The following is a 24,251-nucleotide window of genomic DNA, read 5'->3' on the forward strand; positions in this document are numbered from 1 at the left end:
TTTGTGAGCTGGACAACCCCCTTAAGTGATCAACTCTGGACCCAGTGACGGTAAGTAAAACAGTAGTTTTATAACAGGGGACTTAGATTTTCTGAAAAAGGACAACCCTTTTAATTGCAGTGTTTATTTGTGGGAAAACTCTTTTAAGTGTCATGAGTCTCCCAATGAATTCATTGCATCTTATTCCTGCAAGTCTATCAATAAGACTGGAGTATAAAACACTAGCATTAATGGATCGGCAGCCTTATTGTTTTGCAGTAATGACCGTAAGTTTACAAATGACAACAACCATGGCTAGTATGGGGTTGACCCTTTAGAAACTCATCCCACCACACACTTTTAAATCATACAGATGATCGTACCTTTCGGGAGCAATTAAGCTGCCGGGAAACCTGGAAGATTTGATCTTCTGCTGCTCTGCAGATTATGCAGTTATCGCCCTCGAGGGCTACACTATTTACCAAGACAAAACTGGAACAAAAAAAAAAAAGATGCTAAGTAGTTAAATAATCCTTTTCTCACTCTTAACAAGCTCAACAGTAGGTTTGAACAAAATGGTCTTAAGGCCCCGTCACACACAACGAGATCACTAACAAGATTGTTTCTACGTCACCGTTTTTGTGACGCAGCAGCGATCTCGTTATGTGTGACACCTACCAGTGATCAGGCCCCTGCTGTGAGATCGCCGGTCGTTGCTGAGTGGTCCGGACCATTTTCTTCAAAGGCGATGTCCTGCTGGGCAGGACACATCGCTGTGTTTGCTGCCTACCAACGACCTCCTAACACAGTCCCAACGCCTGCCGAGATCGTTATACAGGTCGCTGATCGTTACTGCGTTGTTGGTAAGATCTGACTGTGTGACATCTCACCAGCGACCTCCCAGCGACTTACCAGCGATCCTTATCAGGTCACATAGTTTTCGGGATCGCTGGTAAGTCGTTAAATGTAACAGGGGCATTACAGTTTGGAGCTTACAAAGAATTAAATTGATGGTTAATGGAAAATATAAGAAAACAAGGAGCGGTATTCCCATGCAGAAGCAGATAGAAATGTCACTATAGAAAAAAAACAACTGCTGTAACATGCAGAATCTTAAATAATTTCCAATCTTCATGGTAAAAATGTCTTTTTGGAAACACCTCTGTGCAATAACTCTGGCTGCATATTCTGCACTACATGGACCGAACAGAGCCAACATATGCGTGTCATTATATAACGTGACATTATATATGAGCCGCAAACCAGTAGCTAAATCATTATAAAGAAAATACTAGGAAAATTAGAGGATAAAAATGAAGCAAGTCCTCACAGTTTGACTTCATGAGTAAATGTTTGTTGATTTTTTTTTTAACACAAAAATTTGAGAAGGCACATTACACAGATAAGGTGCTACTAACAAACTACTTACTTAACTCCTTTACGAGTAATTACTTTTCCAGAAGTGAGATTAAAAGCTTTCTCAAATCGTTTAAGTTTGTGTGTCGTCATCCTGTGTAGAAAGTATATAAGAAACACATATCATTTAAAGAGCATGGTGAAGCACAGTATTCATGTATATAAAAGTATACATGAGCGCGCCTGAAACTTGCTCATCAGAAGCTCCCATCTATAGATATATCTGGTGTCAGTAGTGTACCATTGTGTCATATCAAAAGTCACCTGGCACCAGGGTCAGAAAAAGAAGAATACCAGCAGTAGATGCGAGGCTAAGACCCAGATCAATGTCTTTTCCACCAAATGAATTGGATTTGGTCACCAAAAAATATTAACATATTTCCCTTATTGATGGATATGGCGTTAAAAATGTAATATTTGATCTTTTTTTTTTTCTAAGCCAATCTTCACCTAACCACCTATTGTATCATACTTATTTGATGTTCCCTTTCAGTAAATGAATGCCCCCAAATTGCAGGTTATTATAAAGAAGCAAACCGTGCTGTGTTTGCTGCAGAATTACCAAGTAAATTTGTGTAGAAAATATATAGAATAAAACAGTACCAGCTAAGTAGGTGGGATCTGCAGATCTCTATCAAATTGTACACATAACACATGAGGTTTTGCTGCAGATAAGATGCAGAACAATATTGGCTTCTAGTAGCACCCACGAGCAGGCCACAACCACTGATCTGTGATGTGGCATCCCAGAAGGGAGGGGGAGCACAAGGGAAACAGCTCCAGCATCACACTGAATTGTAGGTACTGTCAGCATTAGAAACAGCACTATTTACTTTATAGTTCATGAAGGTATGTACATTAGAATACTTTTTTTTGGATGGACAACTTCTCCATTATCTTGGGGAAAAGGAGCATGGCCTGCTTAACAGCTAGAGGGAGGCAGTGACTGCAGAACGGAGGATGCCAAGTATTGTGACTACAAATGACTATTAGTGATTCTAAATGAGAAATGTATAGTCACATTTAAAAGGGAACCTGTCACCAGAGTTAGCAAATATAAGCTGCAGTCACCACCATTGAGCCCTTATATACAGCATTCTAGAATACTGTATATAAGAGCCCAGGCCACACTGTGTAACGTAAAAAACACTTTTATAATCACCTAAGGGGTGGTCCGGTCCAATGGGCATCGCTGCTCTCCGGTCCACTGCCTCCTCCCTACTGCAATCTCTGCCCTCCTTCTACCCAGCCCAGTATGGATGACGTGTCTACATCAAAGTACTGTAATGTGTAGGCACGAGGAAAGGTTAAAGACCGCCCGCATATGTGCACTACAATACTTTGATCTGCCCTCAGCAGGGCAGATCAAAGTGCGCCTGTGCAGGACCTCAATGCCAGGTAGTGTGGATGACGTAGGACTCGTCATGCACGCCGGCTTCAGAAGAAGGAGGAAGACGGTGACTGCCACAGAAAGGAGGCCCCGGACAAGAGAGCATCGACATCCATCAGACCGGACCGCCCCCTAGGTGAGTATTTGTAAAGTGTTTTTTACGTTGTACTCAGCGGCCTGGGCTCTTATACACACCGTTCTAAAATGCTATATATAAGAGCACACTAGTGGTGGCCGCAGCTTATAATAACCAAATCTGGTGACAGGTTCTCTTTAAGTTCAATAGTGGAGAGTCGATTTCAGGATCAGGCTAGATTACAATGCAACCTTTTTTTTTACATTTTCATCATCACATTCTGAAAGTCAGCTTTTCCTTCTAGACTGTAATGAGTTGGAAAACTGAGCTAGCATTTCCATGATTATTGGGGGGTCCAAACTCCCATGGCATATGCAATAGATAAGGTATCATTTACTCAAATGGGCACATTTCTAAATTGGAAGCATTACATCCCAGTCAAAACTTACTCATAATGAAATCCAATGTCATGATTTCCTACAACAACTAGCAGCTCTGTGTGAGGAGGATGTCTGAACATAGACTGAAATCGAGCGACATCATCTTCCCATGCCTGAGATAAAAAAAAAAAGTTCATGAACAGCATCTGGTATCGCGGACCACACAGTGTGAAGTATAGCATTATTGGCTATGCCAAGTATTCCTTTGTGAATTTCTGGGCAGTGGCTCTAATTCCCCACCCTTAAAAGGGTTTTCCAGGCATAAGATACTGATGACCTATCCTTCAGGATAGGTCATTTATATCAGATCAGTGTGGAGGTCACAAACCGGGCACCCCACCAATTAGCAGTTATTAGTGCTGGCAGGGGCTTGATATAATACGGTGTGGCGATGAAGACTAAAGCGGGGTTTACATGCTGCGACATCGCTAGCATCGGCTAGCGATGTCGCGCGCGATAGCACCTGCCCCCGTCGTACGTGCGATATTGTGTGATCGCTGCCGTAGCGAACATTATCGCTACGGCAGTGTCACATGCACACACCTGCTCTGCGACATCACTCTGGCCGGCGAACCGCCTCCTTTCTAAGGTAGCGGTTCGTGCAGCGTCACAGCGACGTCACACGGCAGGTGCTCAATAGAAGCGGAGGGGCGGAGATGAGCGGGACATAACATCCCGCCCACCTACTTCCTTCCGCATTTCCGGTGGAGGCAGGTAAGGAGATGTTCGTCGCTCCTGCGGTATCACACACAGTGATGTGTGGTGCCGCAGGAACGACAAACAACATCGCTAATAAGCATTAAACGATTTTTTGTTTCAGGACGACCTCTCCGCGGCAAACGATTTTGACCGCTTTTGCGATCGTTTAAGGTCGCTCAAAAGTGTCACACACACTGCGATCTCGTTAATGAAGCCGGATGTGCGTCACAAACACCGTGACCCCAACGATAATTCATTAACAATATCGTAGCGTGTAAACCCCGCTTAAGCTAAGAATACACAATCAAGGTGTTTAAAAGGGAAACTATACATCAGAAAAGGACATTGCTTAAAATAAGGTTCTTGTGTGCCATGTACAAAAAAAAATTGGACCTTTTTGTTTTGTTTTTTGATATCGTGAACACACAAATATACAGTTGATAACTCCGGATCCAACAATCGTAATATGTGATGTCACAGCTAACACTCCTTTCATAATGACCTTTGCACAAGCTCATTGCTATGTACTGTGCCTTGAAAAAATATTCATACCCCATGAACTTTTCCACTTTTTTTACGTTACACCCACAAACTTTAAAAGTATTTTATTGGGATTTTATTTGATATACCAACACAAATGGAGTAAATATTTATGAATTAATACATGGTTTTCTAAATATAAAATATAAATCTGAAAATTGTGACCTGCTTTTAAATTCAGTTCCCCTGTAGCTAGATACCCTTAACCCCTTCACGACCAGCCGATTTTGCGCTTTCCGTTTTTTTGGGGGTTTTTTTTTACTATTCTTCATCTGAGAGACGTAACTTTTTATTTTTCAATCAATATGGTCATGTGAGGGCTCTTATTTTGCGGGACGAGTTCTACTTTTGAATTAAACCAAGAGTACAATATAGTGTACTGGAAAATGGCAAAACATTCCAAATTCAGAAAAATTGCAAAAAAAAGTGTGATTGCACTATTGTTTTTGAGATATTTTATTCACCGTGTTCTCTATATGGTAAAACTGATGTGTCGCTGTAATGCCTGAGGTTGGTGTGGGTTCGTAGACCCCAAACATGAATAAGTTTACTTTCATCTAAGGGGTTAAAAAAAAATAATCAGAGATTTGTCCAAAAAAAGTGACGTACGTTTTCCACCATTTTCCACGACCTGTAGCGTTCTCATTTTTCAGGATCTATGGCTCAGTGATGGCTTATTTTTTTGCATCTCGAGCTGACTTTTTTATCCGTACCATTTTTGTGTGGAAACTAAGTTTTGATCGCCTGTTATTACATTTTGCGCAAAATTTGTGGCGACCAAAAAATGTAATTCTGGCGTTTGGAATTCTTTTGCCGCTACATTGTTTACCAATCAGATTTAATTGATTTTATATTTTGATAGATCGGGCGTTTCTGAACGCGGCAATACCAAATGTGTGTATATTTTATTTTTTTAACCCTTTAAATTTCAATGAAGCGAAGGGGGAGGTGATTTGAACTTTTAGGGGGGGGGGGTTTAAACTTTTTTTAAACATTTTTTTTTATTTTACTAGGTTCCCTAGGGGATTATAACGATCAGCAGTCTGATCGCGCATTCATTTCTCAAGATCAGAGCTGCATCGCTCACACCGGGAGAAATGATCATCTCTTGTAACAAGCAGTACTCGGCTGTTTGTTTACAGGACCTTAGTCATGTGAGCACAGGAGTCATCACATGCAGAGGAAAGCATGAGACGCACAGCAGCAGAAAGCAGGAGACGCACAGCAGCGGGAAGCAGGAGGCGCACAGCAGCGGGAAACAGGAGGCTCACAGCAGCGGGAAACAGGAGGCTCACAGCAGCGGGAAACAGGAGGCTCACAACAGCGGGAGGCAGATACAGAAAGGGAGGCAGGACGCTCACATCAGCGGGAGGCAGATACAGAAAGGGAGGCAGGACGCTCACATCAGCGGGAGGCAGGAGGCTCTCGGAAGCAGGAGGCTCACAGCAGCGGGAAACAGGAGGCTCACAGCAGCGGGAGGCAGATACAGAAAGGGAGGCAGGAGGCTCACATCAGCGGGAGGCAGGAGGCTCTCTGCAGCAGGAAGCAGGAGGCTCAGAGCAGCCAGGGCTGTGTAGTCGGTAAGCCAAACCTTCAACTCCGACTCCTCAATTTCCCTTGCACCGACTCCGACTCCACGACTCCTACATATATTGATTATAGTTAAATGAAAAATTTATTGTAGTACATGAACATGTGTATGTGAACATCAGACATTTAATATTTTTTATGATACAATAATCAAGAAATTTGAATAGAACATAAAATATATTTAATGGAATACAACTTTAGAACACACTGTAATAAATTGTAAATATGTAATACACTATGTAATACAGTAGATTACATATATCTTGTGTGTATGTATATATTACATATTGTATTATATATTTACAATTTATTATTTTTTTGTGTTCTAAAGTTGTATTCCAATAAATATATTTTATGTTCTATCTAAATATATTGATTATTGTATCATAAAAATGATTAAATGTCTGATGTTCACATTGTACTACAATAAATTTTTCACTTAAATATAAGCATTATAATAAATGTTATTATTTAGTATGTTTTTGTTGAAAACTGTTTTTTGTCACTTACATAGTGTATTACATATATATATATATATATATATATATATATATATATATATATATATATATATATATATATATATATATATATATATATATATATATATATATATATATATATAATACAAGTGACAAAAAACAGTTTTCAACAAAAACATAGTAAATAACATTTGTGCAGTCTATGAATTTGTTCTAAGAAATAGAATTGTTTCCATCAGATCGTCCTTCATAGATAACCTCAAGTCTGACCTAATAATTTTAAGGTTAGAGAACAACCTCTCTCCAGTAACTTGGGTTGGAGGCAAAGCCGTAACCACATGGGCAACATCTCTAACAATTTCCAGGTATAAAAGGATTGCCTCATGCACAGTCAGTTTTGATGAACGGTTGAATATTTTTTATTTCTTTGAGAGCACGTGAAAAATTGTACTGAAATCTGGTCAATCTGCTGCTATAGGAGACGGAGTGAAATCTTTTTCCTTGCGGCAACGCTTTGCCTCCTCCATGTCATCCAAATACTTGTCAAAGTTAAACTCCTCATCTGATGAGGATGAATATATGGCAGCAGTAGCACCCAAGTCCTCTTGCGCCTGGCAGTCCTGTAGCCGCTCATCCTAACTGCTACCCCACTCAAAGCTTCTTTTCCTTTAGTAAGCTGTTGATCATCAAGCAGTATACGATGACTTGGGTCCACATAAACAGCTGCCAGAAGAATTTTATTTTCCAATAGCTGTGTCTCTCTCCATTTCATTGAAGCAGAAATGCCATCTGCGATTAAACCTCCTCTTTGGGACAGGCAAAATAGCAAGTTCTTCCACTCCCTTATGAAAATGCCAGGAGTTAAATCCTCAGCTTGTAATTTTTTAGTCACGGTAAATGGGTGATTAAGCAATTCCTTAAATTCAGCCACCTGTGTCCATTGACCTTTTTTTTTTTATAACTGAATGTTTTATTAAATTTTTTAAAACAGATACAAAAAAAGTATATGGATGGATAGATATGTCTCACAAGCATGTTAGCAAAAGCTGTGAACCAGAAATCAGTATACATATCTTATTATCCACTAATACAATGAAAACAGGGAATATGACAAGACGAACAATACAATTCTAGACAGGGAAACATAAGGAAGGGGGGGATGGAGTGAGGAGGGTGAGTATATCAGGCTTCCATCAAGACCATACTTCACTGTTATTCTTTGTTGGCCCAATAAGTGTCCCAAAGTGACCAAACACTCTCAAAAAGATCTACCGTGTTATTTGACAGGGCAGATAGATACTCCATCCTTCTCACATCTTGGATCCGAGATTGAAGATCTGTAAGTGAGGGTGGATGGGCCGATCTCCAGTTACGGGCAATTAGACATCTAGCTGCTGTGGTCATGTGTAACAGTAACCGCTTCACTCTTTTCCCCAGCTGAACAAGTGGTATATTTAATATAAAGAATTTAGGATCCATGGGAACCCGAAGCCTAAGTTACTTTATAGATAAGAGATTGCACCAACCTCCAGAAACACTGGATATTGGGGCATACAAAAAATATGTGCGGTATGTCTTCTCCTGTAGCGCCACACCTCCAACAATTGTCAGGTATAGCTGGGTTTAGTTTATGTAATAGTGATGGAGTGTGATACCAATACATGAGTAATTTATACTGATTTTCCTTATAAACATAGCACGAAGATGTCTTTGAGGCAGTATCCCAGATCCGTTTCCACATACACAAGGGAATGGTCTCACGAATGAAATCTTCCCATTTCCTCATATATGTATGATTTGGCTTCTCTTCTGGGCATGGGGCCATTAAAATACGATATATATCTGAGATGAGGCCTTTAGTAGAGACCCCAGCTCTGCATAACCTTTCAAAAAGTGTAGGGGTAGAGACTTCTAAGGAGGTAAAAGGGAATGCATCAGGTGTCTAACTTGTAAATACCGATATTGAGAATTGCCAGGGAGATTAAATTTAGCAGATATGGTGGCGTAGGGGAGAAGGACTCTGGAACGTGCGTCTACTATGTCAGCAAAGCAAAATAGTTTCCTGTCAAACCATGTTTTAGTCGCTGTACCCTGCATACCGTCTGGCATTCTGGGATTAAAAAGAAAAGAAGTCAAGGGAGAATGTTCAGATTTAAGTGGAAACTTTTTGACACAACAGTCCCATATCCTCTTCGTAAAGGCTATAGGGCCCAGGGTATGTGGATCAGGCTTATTAGATGAGGTGCCCCAAAGGTAGAAGTTAGGGTGTATTGGGGCGAGCCATAACTTCTCTATTTCCATCCATCTAGAGAAGGCACAGCGATTAGACCATGCAGGGATGTGACGTAAGTGTACTGCCCAATAGTACTTAGTAATATCAGGGACCCCCAGGCCTCCTCTCAGTTTACTGTCAAATAAAGTCGTTTTCTTGATTCTATGTCTCTTGTGGGCCCAAACAAATTGAAGTATAATAGACTGAATGTTGCGCAACTCTTTGTATGGTACACACACCGGAAGGGTCTCAAATAGGTAAAGTAGCTTTGGCAGAACAGACATTTTGACTGCAGAGATTCTTCCAAACAAAGACAATGGGAGCTTGTTCCAATTGAGCAGGAGCCTTTTTATCTCAGTAAATAAACTAGGATAGTTCTGCTGGTACAAGAGCTTATACTTAGATGTTAATTGTATCCCCAGGTAGGTCAAAGATATATTTTTCCATTTATAGTTGTAGTTTTCCTGTAAGGAGGAAACCCGCACCTGTGGAATATTAAGAGGCAGAGCTTCCGTTTTGTTCTGATTGACCTTATACCCTGACAGCCTTCCAAATTGTAGTAATAAGGAATGCAAATTCGAGAGGGTGATATGTGGTTGGGACAAAATCAATAGGACATCATCCGCATATAGAGATAGCTTAAACTCCTTATCTCGTACCATTACTCCACTTATATTAGGGTCATTGCGAATAGCAGCAGCCAATGGTTCAATACACATAACAAAGAGCAGGGGGGGACCAAAGGGCATCCCTGACGAGTGCTGTTTTGTATTTGAAAGGGTTGAGATGTGGCATAAGGAAGCTTGACCGAAGCTGAGGGGCATGAATATAGACTTTTCAGGGCAGTAATAAATGCACCCGAAATTCCAAAATGATGCAATGTTTCGAACATGAATGGCCACCCCAGGCGGTCAAACGCCTTCTCCGCATCCAAACTAAGAAGGAGTGCTTCACACTCTGTCTTATTAACAACCTCTACTAAGTCAATGATCTTCCTGGTATTGTCCCCTCCCTGTCTACATGGGACAAAACCCACCTGGTCTTTGTGTATTAGGTGTGGGAGCAGGACCGAAAGACTTAGAGCTAGTAGTTTAGTAAAGATTTTCAAATCAGCATTAAGGAGTGCTATGGGCCTATAATTGGCACATTCCATAGCAACCTTCCCTGGTTTGGGTATAAGCGTAATAAATTAATGTAACATACTTGTGGGTATAGGGGAGCCCGTGAGGAAGCTATTAAATAATTTAACTAAATAGAGGGTGAGTCGATCCGCAAATGCCTTGTAGTAGAAGTATGTCAGACCGTCTGGACCCGGTGATTTTCCATTAGGAAGTAATTTAAGCACCTCTCCTACCTCTTCACATGTGATTTCTTTATTCAGTGTATTTACAGCGTTCTTAGTAAGAGTAGGCAGCTTACACTGCTCAAGAAAGGAGTGGATTAGCTCCCTCTGTTTTCCTGGGTCTGTAGGAAGTGTGCTGGGCAAAGAATACAATCTTGACAAATAATCCTGAAAAATCTTTGCAACTTTAGTGGGGTCATAGAACGTATTCCCTCCCGAATCTCTCAAGGCATAAACGGATGACTTCCCCTATCTTCTCTAAGTTGGCGGGCTAAAAGGGAGTGAGATTTATTTCCTTTGTCATAGTATTTATTCTTGCTATAAAGTAGTAATTTTTCTGTTATATTGACTGCTAAGTCTTTCAGTTGGGCACGTGTCTTTACTATACCTCTAAGGGTACGTATTGATGGGTTAAGGGTCATCCTATTTTCTAAGTCTCTGAGACTTTTAAGGAGCTGATCTCTCTGATAGACTATCTTTTTTGATACGGGAGCTTAATGCTATGCATTGCCCTCTAAAGACGGCCTTATGGGCTTCCCAAACAGTAGAAAAATTGGGCACTGACCCCTCATTGTTCTCAAAGTATTCCATCAGTCCTGCTTCCAGTTTGTCTCTGTAGGAAGTTCTCTTGAGGAGGGACTCATTGAGCCTCCAGTGGCAGACTCTTGTACGTTGGCTTGTCTGATCTAGGGTGAGAGTCATTGGCGCGTGGTCTGACCACGTTATTGCACCAATATCCACATTGCTCGTCAATCTAAGGGCCTGAATGTTGCCAAAGAAGAAATCGATCTTGGTGTGTGTACCATGAGGGGGAGAGTAGAAGGTAACGTTTTTTTCTGAGGGATGTTTAACTCGCCACAAATCAAATAAAGGAAACCTGCGGATCAGTCTTCGAAAGGCAGCTGTCAATTTACGTTGAGACGGGCTCGACAATTGATTGTTAATGGTCAACCTGTCTAAAGAGTCAGAGAAAATAATGTTAAAATCTCCACCCACAATCCACACTGAGGAGGGAAGGCGTGTTAATTTGAGGAATACTCGGTTCAAAAAGAGGATCTGGGAGGTGTTAGGGGCGTAAATGTTACACAAAAGGATTGGAACTTCCTTATATGTCCCTTGTAGGATAAGGTACCTACCCTGTGAGTCTGCCAGGGAGGTAGTAACTTGAATGGGACAGGTCCTTGATATAAAAATCGCCACACCGGCTTTTTTCCTTTCCTGGGAGGCTAAAAAAATCGTGGGGTAAAGGTGTTTAGCGAAATTGCAGCTCCAATTGAGATTCAAGTGCGTTTCCTGTAAGAAAACCACATCAGCTCGCTGGGTCCGCATCTCACCAAGTGCCATTCGCCTCTTAATGTTTGAGTTTAAACCCTTAACATTTAGTGTTAAAATTTTAACCATATTTTAAGTTATAGTAGTACAAAGCAAAATTAGCATTACATACAAAGGCTAACCGGGTATTTCCCATCTCAAACTTGCCTGACGGCCCATGATGAATAGCTCTCAATGTGGTACAGAAGATTCCCTCACCACAATCAGGGTAGACACATAAGGAATGAGAAAAGATATTTACAAAACACATAGAGCATAAATGTCACAAATGTTACCAGAGAGGAGTGAAGCCACAGGCGAAAGCCTTCACCTCCGCTACCGTCCTCCCCGGCCAGGGTCAAAGAAGAAAAAATTGGCATAACTTAAAACTTTACCAATATCTAAACCCTAACCTCCTTTACCAACTCTTCCATAGGAGGAACCAGGGTAACTCTAACCCTTAAAGGGGGTTTGTAGCTATGGACACACTGCTATCACAGTCAGTGTCTAAAGCTAGATTCTAAACATCTAAGAGAGGGGAGTATTCAATTCTCACCACCCTAGTAGCAAACCAATGCAAATAGTATGAGGAGTCTTAACCAGATAATTAATATCAAAAAAGAAAAGGAAGGACGGTAATGGCGCGCAGGAGAGGACGGGCGACGAGCACACAGATCCAGGAGGGAGAAGGTGCTGATATCGCCCGCTTTTTCGGGGCCGCAGCCTCTCAGCCTGACACTGCTGCTCTCTCCAAGATGGCGCCGGCAGATACGGAGACAGGAGATAATGCTCAGCAAACATCCAGAGGAGCGACCTCACTGCCCCCACACATACCGGCAGCCAGCACAGCTCTAAATGCAGACACATTAAAGCTGGGCACCTCAGAGGGGAATACTGATAACCCCTTGCCCCAGACACAACAACGATCTCCAGGGGAGTTACAGGCAGAGCAAGGCTCCAGCCCAATATTACAACAAACTCCAGCAGCCATGGGAAGCAGACCTGCAGCACCCGGAGAGGAGCCTGTAATAAAACCACCACAACAACACACATCACCTAAAGAACAAAGACCCTCCAATTCAAATACCTCCACCAGCAGAAACAAAAGAGACAAGAATAAACCAGACCAGTCACAGGTACAAGAGGAAGATTGGGATTGGAAAGCACATATTAGATCGATTCCAACCAGGCAGGAAATGGACTCTTTGCTGGGGAAACTAAGGGAATCCCACAAGCAGGACATGGCTGCTATACAATCAGAGATCAAACAAATTGGTCAGCGTGTAGCAGCTACAGAAGAGGTGCAGGAACAGATATTTTCCCATATAGAATCACATCAACAAGTCCTATCAGAGCACACAGCCCAGATACAGGACATTTTGACCCATTTAGATGATATCGAGAACCGGCATCGCCGTAATAACTTAAGGATTAGAGGCCTCACAGAGGCAGTGGAGCCATCACAGATGGACGAATGGGCACAAAAATTCTTCACCCGTCTCCTCCAACGTGATCCAGAACAACGCACAGAACTGGACCGCATCCACAGATCCCTGGGTCCCAAATCCCCTGACCCGGCCAGACCAAGAGATGTGATATGTCGGGTCCACTTCTATAAAGAAAAGGAGGCCATACTACAAAGATGCAGAGAGAAAGGAGCGGGTACATATAAAGGGACACCCTTGATTGTCCTGCCAGACCTATCACGGAGAACACTACAACTACGTAAGGCCTTAAGACCACTACTCCAGTCCCTTAAAGATAAAGATATTCCATATCGCTGGGGATATCCTTTCCAACTCCTAGCCAAGAAGAATGGGAAGTCGGCAGTCCTCCGGTCCTTGGGAGATCTTCCTAATTTCTTAGGGACTTTTGAACTGCCTATGATCAGCCTGCCAGATTGGCCAACTCCGGGAGGTCCCACACCCTTACCACCAAGGGAACAATGGCGACAAGTACAGAACATACGAGCTGGAGGATCCCCCCGAGATGTACATCGCTGATCATCGCTGACCATCCAGAGAAAGGAAGGAAACATAGTGGAGGAGCCAGGAGGCGAGATACATGTTGATTATATTTGACTGTTTATCTACCTACATATCTATAGAGCATAACTATATCAATGCTTTTTCCCACCTCTCCCATCATACCATCTCCTTCCCCCCCCTTTTTTTTTTTTCCCTATTCTCTTTCCCCGCTTCCCACCTTCCCACATTCTCCACACTCTCATCACCCTCTAGCACACACCATATTCAACTCTCTTACCCCCTCCCCCCCTTTTTTTGTTTTTTTTCCTGCCCCCCCAAATTTTTCCTGCTTCTCCCCACTGGTCCTTTATCTTCGCATCATTCCCTGCGTTACATAGTCCTTCTTTCCCCAGTTGTCTTTCCCCTTCTCCCCTTTTCCCCTTCCCCTTCATCTAGATCTGATATTGAGCTCTGGTTTAATTACATTTTTCTAAGTTGGTTGTACCGTGTTCTCCCGGTGCCATATGTTTTATATTTGAAATATATCAAACATTCGGGGGTTGGGAGGAGGGAGGGAAGGAAAAGTTATTGATCATTATTAAATTGCATATGTGGATTGTTATTCATATTTCATGTGGAGGTCTGTCGTGGGGACGGGGGAGCTCTTGAAGTGCCGTAGGCTTCCCCGTACCTCTATTAGGGACGTGGCAGAGTGCCACATTAGACAATAGTCTACTAGTAGATACTCAGGAGCAGTAGGCCATCTAGTCCTACTTAGCTTACTTACCTCTTTTCTTTCTCAACTATCTTATTTCTATTCCTCTATTCTTCTTTTTCCTTTTCTTTTCTCTCTTTCTATCCCCTTCCCACTCTTTTCTGTGATGTCGCACCTAACCTTTTGCACCTACAATACTAAAGGTTTAAATAAACCTGAAAAGAGGAGTCAAATCTTATATCGTCTACATCGGAAGGGAGTTAAAATAGCTCTATTCCAAGAGACACACTTCATAGCTTCCAATACACCTAAATGTAAAACCAAAAATTACCCGACGTGGTTTCATGGCCCACACCCTAGTCGGAAGGCATGCGGGGTTTCCATTGCCTTCCACAAAACGTTCCAGCCAACAATCCTTGACACACTCATTGACCAGGAGGGACGCTGGTTATTTCTTAAAATATCTTTTTTGAATAACATCTATGCTATTGCTAACATCTATTTTCCAAATCAAGACCAGGTATCCTTTGGACTGGAGACTTTGAGGGGGCTGGCGGAGTTTGCGGGTGGCACCTGTATCATCGTGGGAGGAGACTTCAACCTCGTTCTAGACCTGGTCCTGGACTCGTCCTCTGGTAGGTCCGCAATCCCCTCCTCGGCACTACGTAGATTGAAAAGGGAACTGACATCCCTTAAATTAGTTGATCTTTGGAGGGTCCTACATCCCGGAGTCAGAGACTACAGTTTTCATTCCACAGTACACAACAGCTACACCAGATTAGATCACATCTTCATATCCCATGACTTGCTGGACAAATCCCCAAGCTGCTCGATGGATGTCTTCCTTTGGTCGGACCACGCACCAGTGTATGGGGAAATTGGGGTAAGGGACAGAGGGGACACGGGACACACCTGGAGATTTAATGATAATTTACTTAAAAATGAGCAGTGTCTGGAAGATATCCATAAGACAATTGCAAATTTCAAAATAGATCATGCGGCAGATCCTACACCAGACCCGGTCAAATGGGAAGCGTTAAAATGTATGATTCGGGGGGTTTGCATATCGCATGGATCCAGAATTAAAAAAGAAAGTGCAAGAGAGCTAAAAGAACTACTGCTTAAGCTAGGCCACAAAGAAACGATAAATAAATCCAGAGCCAGTGATATACTCAAAATAGAAATATCTAACATTCGTCACCAAATATTATCCATACTAGATCGAAAATCGTTGTGTGCCAGGGATAAATTCCGCAGGAATATCTTTGAGTTTGGAGATAAAAGTGGACGATTACTGGCCAGAACCCTACATCCCAGATATGCACAAACTCCAATACTCTCGCTAAACTCACAGACAGGAACTCAGATCCACTCTACCCCTGACATACTAGAAGAATTTAGACCCTCCTATGCAAAACTTTACAACATCCCAACTCCACATGCCCCATTATCTGACATGAGACACCATAACATCTTAGAATACCTCAATAAATATGCACCAGACCCTCTTGAGGATACAGAGGCTGAGAGCCTAGAAGAGGATTTCTCAGACACTGAACTAGGCGATGCTATTAAAGCCCTTAAAGTTGGCAAAAGTCCTGGCCCCGACGGGTTTTACCCCCCGGTTCTACAAAATATGTGGAGAAGCCTGTAGCTCTATAATGTTGAAAGCCTTTAACTCCATAACAAAAACATGCCAGTTCCCTAAACAGACACTTCAAGCCCGAATAAGAGTAATCCCAAAACCTGGCAGGGATCCACTAACTTGCGCCAATTACAGACCTATCTCATTAATAAACGTGGATATTAAACTATACTCTAAAATGATAGCTTTGAGATTAGGGCCCTACATTCCCAAGCTGATACACAAAGACCAGGTAGGATTTGTTCCAGGGAGGGAGGCGCGTGATAATACAATCAGAACCCTGTCTTTGGTAGCCCAAGCCCGACAACGCCAGATTCCAATGTGCCTCTTGACAGTTGATGCCGAAAAAGCATTTGACAGAGTCCATTGGGGCTTTTTAGAAGCCACGCTGCAGGCAATTGGCGTCCGTTCGCGCTTACTACAATGGGTAAAGGCCCTATACCGTGAACCAACGGCACAAGTGGGCGTGAACGGACGCCTGTCAACCCCAATCAATATTGGAAATGGCACCAGACAGGGATGCCCTCTATCACCATACCTATACATTTTGGTAATGGAATCCCTGGCAAACGCGCTTAGGAAAAAACCCTCAATAAAGGGGTTACAGATAGGACCAACGTCTCATAAACTGGCACTGTTTGCAGATGACCTCCTGATATATGTGACACAACCAAGGATTAGCTTACCCGCCATACTACAGGAGTTTGAGACTTTTGGTGGACTCTCCAACTTTAAAGTAAACCTACAAAAAACAGAGATCCTAAACGTATCGCTACTGTCGGTGGAAGAGGATGCCCTCAAACCCGTTTTTCCCTTTAAATGGAACAGCAATTGCATAAAATATTTGGGGATCAGGATACCTTCTAAACACCAAGACCTATATGAACATAATTTTCCAGACCTTTTAAAAAACATACAAAAAGACCTCACGGCTTGGCATAACCTCCCCATCTCGTGTTTTGGCAGAGTCAATACAATTAAAATGGATGTCCTACCCAAAATACTATATATGTTCCAAACAATCCCATTGAATCTAGGAGAAAGCTTCTTCCTCAAGTTAAAAAAGATGATCAGCAATTTTGTATGGCGAGGTACCAGACCCAGACTGAAATACTCCATGTTGAACAGGTCTCGCTGGGGCGGAGAGGTGGGGCTACCTGATTTTAAAGCGTACCATGCGGCGTCGGTGGGCAATTGCATACTGGATCTCCTCCATAACAGGGACAGAAAATTGTGGGTAGAGATTGAATGTGATCTACACGCAACCATGACGCAGGGAATCTTCTGGTTATCATCTAGAATCAACTTGGAGACCCTGGGAATTTCCCCAATTCTCTTGTCTCTGGCTACTGCATGGAGGAGGGCCAATAGGCGATATAGGCTGACAGGGGAACCGGGCCCTATGACACCACTGGTGGGCAACCCTGCATTCCAATGCTGGCTTCATGAAATCCGTCCCAGCTTGATTTCAATGCCAACGGGAGGGATCCCACGTGTTAAAGATGTCATTACTCAACAGGGTTGCAGACCACTGATGTCCTTGCTAGATGACCGGCCAAGAGAGCCAAGTCATTGGTTTCAATACTTACAATTACGTAGCTTTGTAGACTCTCTATCTCCGAGATCTGAGATGCATAAGGACTTAACTCCATTTGACAGACTATGTTTCCTTCGAGAAACACCTCCCCACACAGTCTCGATAATCTACAACATAACAGTGTCTGGAGGGACGGGGGGGAACCTGCCCGAGTATGTAGGGCAATGGCAGTCAGAACTGAGACTTTTTCCAAAGAACAGTGGTATAAGTCATTTAACCTAACACACAAATCCACCATCTCATGTAGAATGCAGGAACTCAACTATAAAATCCTCACACGGTGGTACAGGACACCAGCCAGGCTCCACAGAATATTTCCAGAGGTCTCAGACACTTGCTGGAGGTGTCAGTCCTCTGTGGGCACAATGCTACATGTTTGGTGGTCTTGTCCAGGGATCCAGGGATTATGGGAAGACGTCTTTGCTCTCTATAATCATTTACATCAAGTGGGAGTGACACCCTCGCCGGAAGTGGCACTCTTCTCAATGTACGGCGGGGCAATTTCTAAGGCGAAGAGAGGTCTGCTCTCATACTTCATGATCTCAATGAGACAGATCATACCGAAACATTGGAGGTCCACCTATACATTGAGAAGAGCAGACTGGGTGGGGGCTATGGATGCCCTGAGACGTTTGGAAGAGATAAGAGCATTTGATGAAGGGAGAGACTCACTATGCTTTTCCACCTGGTATCCGTGGCTTCAATTCAGAGAAACACAACAATTCCAATCCTGGTTACACACGGGCACGCTGCCACACTGATGTTTGGCGGGGCGAAGTGGCCCTCCTGATGGGAGGGTGGTGTGGTGCAACGTCACAGAACCCTACAGAATCTCCCCTTCTCTCTTTCTCGTGTTTTCCTTCTTTCTCTTCTCTTTCTCCCTCTTCTTCTCCTTTCATCCCTTGCTTTTCTTTCTTTCCCCTCTTTTCCTTCTCTTGCTTATCTAATTAGTGTACATAGGTTTACTTGTTGAAATATATGGCAAGATTATACAGAATGATATTGGCATCTACATATTAAATAGAACAAAAGATAAACGATTGATATATACTTGGGATAAGATGTCATTAAGGATGTTATGAAGAATTTTTATTGTAAGACCTACGATAAAGTTCACTGTAGTATATGCTGTATAAGATTTAAATGCCCAGACCAAACTGCAACTTTTCCATATTCTGTAAAACCGGGCACTACAAAATTATCTATATTCATGCTTTGTTATATAATAATTTTTCTTGAAAACAATAAAGAAATATTAAACGAAAAAAGAAAAGGAAAAAAGTGAACAGCTACTTATGAAAGAAAGGACCAACCAAAGGCCCTATAATAAATCGGGGAGGGCATGAAACCACCCCCCAAGGGGGGACTGCAGCTTGAAATCAGAGTTTCAAACTCAAGGCTCCAGTTCCCTGAAGAAAGAAAAAATAAAAATTGTCATCTCAGGTCGGTGCCGGTCATGCCTTAGGCCGTGATGAGGGAGATCCCCCTTTAGAGTCCACTTGTTGCCAGACCGGACGGGGTGGATTGGATGGCATCTAATTCCCAGTCTACCAGGGAGGGTGGAGGGATTCCCAGGTCAGTGCAGAAGGCTGGGAGGTCCCGAGTAGATCGTAGCACAGCCGTACGACCATCTTTTGAGGCTATGAGAGCAAACGGGAACCCCCAGCGGTATCGGATGCCCTTATCTTTTAAGGATGCAAGTAGTGGCTGCAGATGTTTCCTTTTCTGTAAGGTGATCCAAGATAGATCAGGGAATAATTGGATCCGAGTCCCTTGATATTCAATTCTCTCCTAAGTACGGGCTTTAGCCATAATAGACTCTTTTAGTTGGAAGTCATGGACACAGCAAATAATGTCACGAGATTGATTTTGAGGCCCCCTGGGGCGTAATGCTCTATGTGCTCTGTCCAATTTTATCCTTTGAGTTGTAGGGCGCTCCAGTACAGTGTTGAATATGGTTTCAAGTATGGCATGGACGTCCTCATTACCCGTAGCCTCAGGGACGCCTCTCACTCGGATACTATTACGGCGCCCTCTGTTGTCCAGGTCCTCCAGATGTTTGTTAGTTTCATTCAGAGCCTGAGCATAAGAAGTCACGTTCTTTTGTAATTTGATGATGTACTATCTAGTGGTATCGTGATTCCTTTCTACTGAGTCCACTCTATCTGCTAGTAACCCAACATCTTGGCGGATTGACTTAATCTCTGACTTACAGGTTTCTTTTACTTCTGAGATCAGGGATTTGAAGTCTTCCTTGGTAGGAAGGAGATCCAGATACTTTTTTAATCTTCTGGGGTCAAAATGGTGTTCCATATCTCCCGACTCAGTTTCTGATGGGGAGTCGCGTGACCCTCCTCCGTCTTCCCGCTGAGACACCAGAGCAGACAGTGAAGGCGTAGAGTCCAGATCCACATCCACTGGACCCGACCACGTAGTTTTATTTTTCGCTTGATTGCCTTTATGGGTTGTCGTTGTGACTTTGGTGGCATGGGGTCACTCACAACACAGTCTCTCTTAGTAAGAAACTTGTCCAGAGGGGTCACAAACGACTGCCCCCTTCTTAATCTGTATGACCAGCTTGGACCTCTTCTCCTCCTCAGCCCAGCCAGATCGTCACCTAGTCTGAGCAGTGTATTATATCTCCTTTCAATATTGTTTATTGATGTAAGACTGTTAAAATTATAGCTGTCCACTTATGTCCTCTATCTGGGTGGTAAGGCGAGCCCCCCCTCTACTCAGACATCATACAGGGGTGTACATCTCTTTCATGGCTCCCTCCCGTGGAAATCTCTTTACAGCAGCTATTATTCCAATGTCCACAAGATGGCAGCAGAGTACAATGCAGAAAGTGAGGGATTTTTATATATAGAGAAAAGGCGGACTCTGAAAAGACAATTCTGCAGCACTGCCCCAAATTTTCTTCCTTCTCCCTTCTTTACTTATATCATGGAAGAAGGAACTGAACCACCCCTCTCCCTGCACTGCCACAGGATCATACTTAAGCCCCCAGGTCAGGACGTCAGATAGCTGCACCGCAGCTCTTCTCCACTCCACTCAGGGCCTCAGACTACCGCCCCTCACCGCTGCTTTTAGAGCACCTGCTCGTTTCCCTCCTCCAGACCTCTGCACCAGCTGCCTCAATAGCTCCACTCACCGCACCCCCGCTCCAGGACTTCCCCTCCGCTGCGTGCGTTCACCAGGAGACCAGGTCTACTCAGGGTGAGTGGTGTCGGTGTTCCCGTTCTCTGAGGGTCTCAGGTTGCTGCTCCTCGCTGCTGCTCCCAGGGCACCCCACTCGTTCTCCTCCAGAGCACTGATTTTTGTAAACGCACTGCTCACCATGACCACGCTCCGGGACTTCCCCTCCGCCGTGTGTGCTCACCAGAGATGCAGGCCTTCTCAGGGTGAGCGGTGTCGGCGCTCTTCCTCCTTCTCCCGGTCCGTTAACGCTCCCAGTCAGAGTCTCATGTCGGCAGGGATCCCCCAAGTGTCACTGGGTGCTAAGTGCAGGTCCGGGAGGGTCACAGGAATCGTTAAACCGGAGATTTCCACTGGAGCCGAGCCACCATGCGACTTTCCCGCTCTGCGTCCAGGCCACGTCCCCTACTGACCTTCATTTAATGTTACTTGAGGGTTCACCATATCTATAAGAAACGATTTTAGTTCAAGCAATCGCTCAGTCATTAAATAAGTGCTGCCTCACCGAGTGGCTTGATCAACAATTGCCCCTTTCCCAGCACATCTCTTCAAGATGGAATCAATTTTCGGGGGTTCTGGCGGCAATAACCAACTTCCTCACTTTTCCAATTAGATTTCCAGCATGTCCGCCCAGTTTCACACATCCGGCTTTTCGCCGGTTTGGCGAATGCGGCGCATGCCAGTACAGTACAATACAGTACAGTGGCAGCGCCGCAACTTCTGGGTCACATGCTCCGGTCACATGACAACATGTGACCGGCGTTTGTCGCGCTGCCACTGTACTGTATACACTGTACTGGAGTGCGCCGCATGCGCCAAACCGGCGAAAAGCCGGATGTGTGAAACCGGGGTCCCTCTAGCAGACAATCTCTTATTGCCAGCTGCAGCATGTGCACAACACAGCGCATGTGATGAATATGAGAGTGTTTTGAAGCAGCTTCAACAAGATCCTCTAATCCTAAAGTATCATTTTGCTGTTCTTCTGTTGTAATATCTGTTTGTTCCTCAGTTACATGAACAGCACTGTGGCCTTCCATCTCAAACATAATGAATCCTAAATTTTCTTCTAGCTGTTGTTCATTACTCTCATTCATCAGTTTAATTGTACTTACAGTATGTTTGAAGCATTGTCCTTTACAATAGCAAGAACCTGTTCTTTTTTGAGTTTGTAATCTTGCAGAACTTTTTCCACTAAGGCCTGGAGAAACTGGCTGGTGTAATGAGCTTTAGTATCTTTTACTGCCAGTGTCTTGCTAACAATTTCTTTCTTGTTACAAACATATCGAAAATTGATGGCAAAATAATTCAGTGAAATGCAGTGACTCTGGACATCCCAGCAAAGGCAATGGGTTTCAAGATAGGACATTCACACACCGCGTTTTGTGAAGATCCTCACAAAGAATGAGCAGTCAGTTTGTGGTGTTTTCTAATCTGCTTTTGCTATTGAAAGCATTATTTATGAGCTCAAAAACCTTTCAGGTGATGCGTTTTTTTAAAAAGCTGATCTGCTTTTGCAGCTGACAAATGTATCCTCAAAAAACGCAGCTAAAACGCAATGTGTGAATGTAGCCTTAGATCAGGAATAGAACAGCCATTTATAGGACATTTCATAACTTTCCCAAATTCCTATGAAAAAATATTCAGCACATTCTGCATTGCACTACTGTCCCCAATTTATTATATATTTTAGGAGTCGGAGTCGGTGCATTTTATACCGACTCCACCAAAATGAGCTCCGACTGACTCCACGACTCCGACTCCACAGCCCTAACAGCAGTGGGAGGCAGACACAGCAGTGAGGCAGGTACAGCAGTGAGGCAGGAGGCTCACAGCACATGCACAGCAGGGAGGCAGGAGGCTCACAGCAGCGGGAGGCAGGTACAGCAGGAGGCAGGTACAGCAGGGAGGCAGGAGGCTCACAGCACATGCACAGCAGGGAGGCAGAAGGCTCACAGCAGCGGGAGGCATGTACATCAGGCAGGCAGGAGGCTTACAGCAGGGAGACATGCACAGCAGGAGGCTCACAGCAAGGAGACAGGAGGATCACCACAAAGAGGTATGAACAGCGGGGAGGCAGGAGGCTCACAGCAGGGAGGTATGAACAGCAGGGAGGCAGGCGTTACACAGCACGTACAGCTGGGAGGCCAGTAAACCAGCCGCTTCTCTTCTTCTGTGAGACGGGAGCACAGCACTTCTCATGCTTACCCCGCCAACAAAGTATGTCCTCAGCACACTGGCACAGGCCACACATTGTGCGTTAAAGGGCGAGCAGCCGACAACCTCGACTGCCGCCCGACTACTGCGGTCCCCGGGAATGTGCCCAGGGGCTGCATGAAAAGTCATAGCGGGCCGCATACGGCCCTCAGGCCGCAGGTTCCCCACCCTTGTTCTAGGTTGTGCAAAGCCAAAGACATACCCCAAAAGACTTGCAGCAGTAACTGCAGCTAAGGTGATCCTATAAAAGGTGTTGACTCAGAGGGGTTGAATTCAAATTCGGGTCTCAATTTTTAGATTTATATTGTTTAACTATTTAAAATAACATTTATAATTTCCTTTACTCTTCACAAATGCATGCTACTTAGTGTTGGTATATCTCCTAAAATCTCAAGAAAATGCCTTCATTTTTAATAGATCAATATTTTATTATTCAAAAATAAAGCAAACAATTGGAAGAAAATGGAATTCTGCTATTATGAAGAACAAAGGACTACATGTGTAAGTAACACTACTGCCTCTTAGGACAGATTTAGACAGGCATATATCTATGATAGAGTTCCTAGGAATGCTTGTTTTCTGATTATTTTCCTTTCTAAACACACCGGCAATCACCCGACAGACTGTTTCTCCTCTCGGGCTGAGAACAACCCAGAGAAGTGAACTTTGCCTGAATGATAACTTGGATATTTCTGTTTATATAATAAATATATGGCAGGTAAGAGACTTAAGGACACATAAAAGTGCCCAGCTTTACTCTTACATGATAGTCTTCTATCTTATTTTTCTTTAATTCATTAAATTACATCCTGTCGATTTCATTTTACTGTAGTTATATTTCATGTTTTCTTTATTTTCTTGTGGGCAGCCACAACCTTAAGTACACATTAATAATGTGCTCTCTGCCGAGCAATACGTTTGAGTTTTAATGGGAATCCCACAAAAACTGTATTCTATCAGGAAGCCCCAAATGAGCCATTTCACTTGAATGAAGCCTATAGAGTCATTCTTTGGCCTCCGAAATAGCAGTTACGGTAGTTTTTTCATCCATGCATAAAAATGTGTCCACAGTGACTCCGTCAGATTCTTTCAAGCTATGTTGGGGTTCCCATTGGAATAAAGTTTATCGGGGATTCCGACAAAATCCTCGACGTATGTTTTGTGCACAATTTTTTTGACCTTAGCATTGTTATGCAGATGTTCTCAAATCCAAGCTGTACAAACGTGAATGCTTATTGGGGGAGATGATCAGGCGATGTATGTTTGTGTGATGAGGAGGGTGCGGTTTGAGGATATGAACACCCTTTATTAGTGTGAATTATTAGGCAGCTTGTTTTTACAGGCAAAAATGATTCTAAAAAGTAAAAAATTGGTGCAA

General features: G+C 43.4%; 1 protein-coding gene across 3 annotated transcripts in view; it reads right to left on the reverse strand.

The window, feature by feature from the left end:
- The window catches only part of MPPE1 (metallophosphoesterase 1), a 299,670-nt gene that overhangs the window by 64,524 nt on the left and 210,895 nt on the right, over positions 1–24,251 (reverse strand). For all 3 annotated transcript variants that reach the window (XM_075314563.1, XM_075314564.1, XM_075314562.1), the window contains exons 5-7: positions 3,311–3,414; positions 1,409–1,489; positions 363–471 (exon numbers count right to left, since the gene is read on the reverse strand). In XM_075314563.1, coding sequence (XP_075170678.1) covers positions 363–471; positions 1,409–1,489; positions 3,311–3,414 — 294 coding nt within the window. The remainder of the gene's footprint in view (positions 1–362; positions 472–1,408; positions 1,490–3,310; positions 3,415–24,251) is intronic.

This window comes from Anomaloglossus baeobatrachus, chromosome 6, assembly GCF_048569485.1.
Source record: "Anomaloglossus baeobatrachus isolate aAnoBae1 chromosome 6, aAnoBae1.hap1, whole genome shotgun sequence".
NCBI classification, from domain to species: Eukaryota; Metazoa; Chordata; class Amphibia; order Anura; family Aromobatidae; genus Anomaloglossus; species Anomaloglossus baeobatrachus.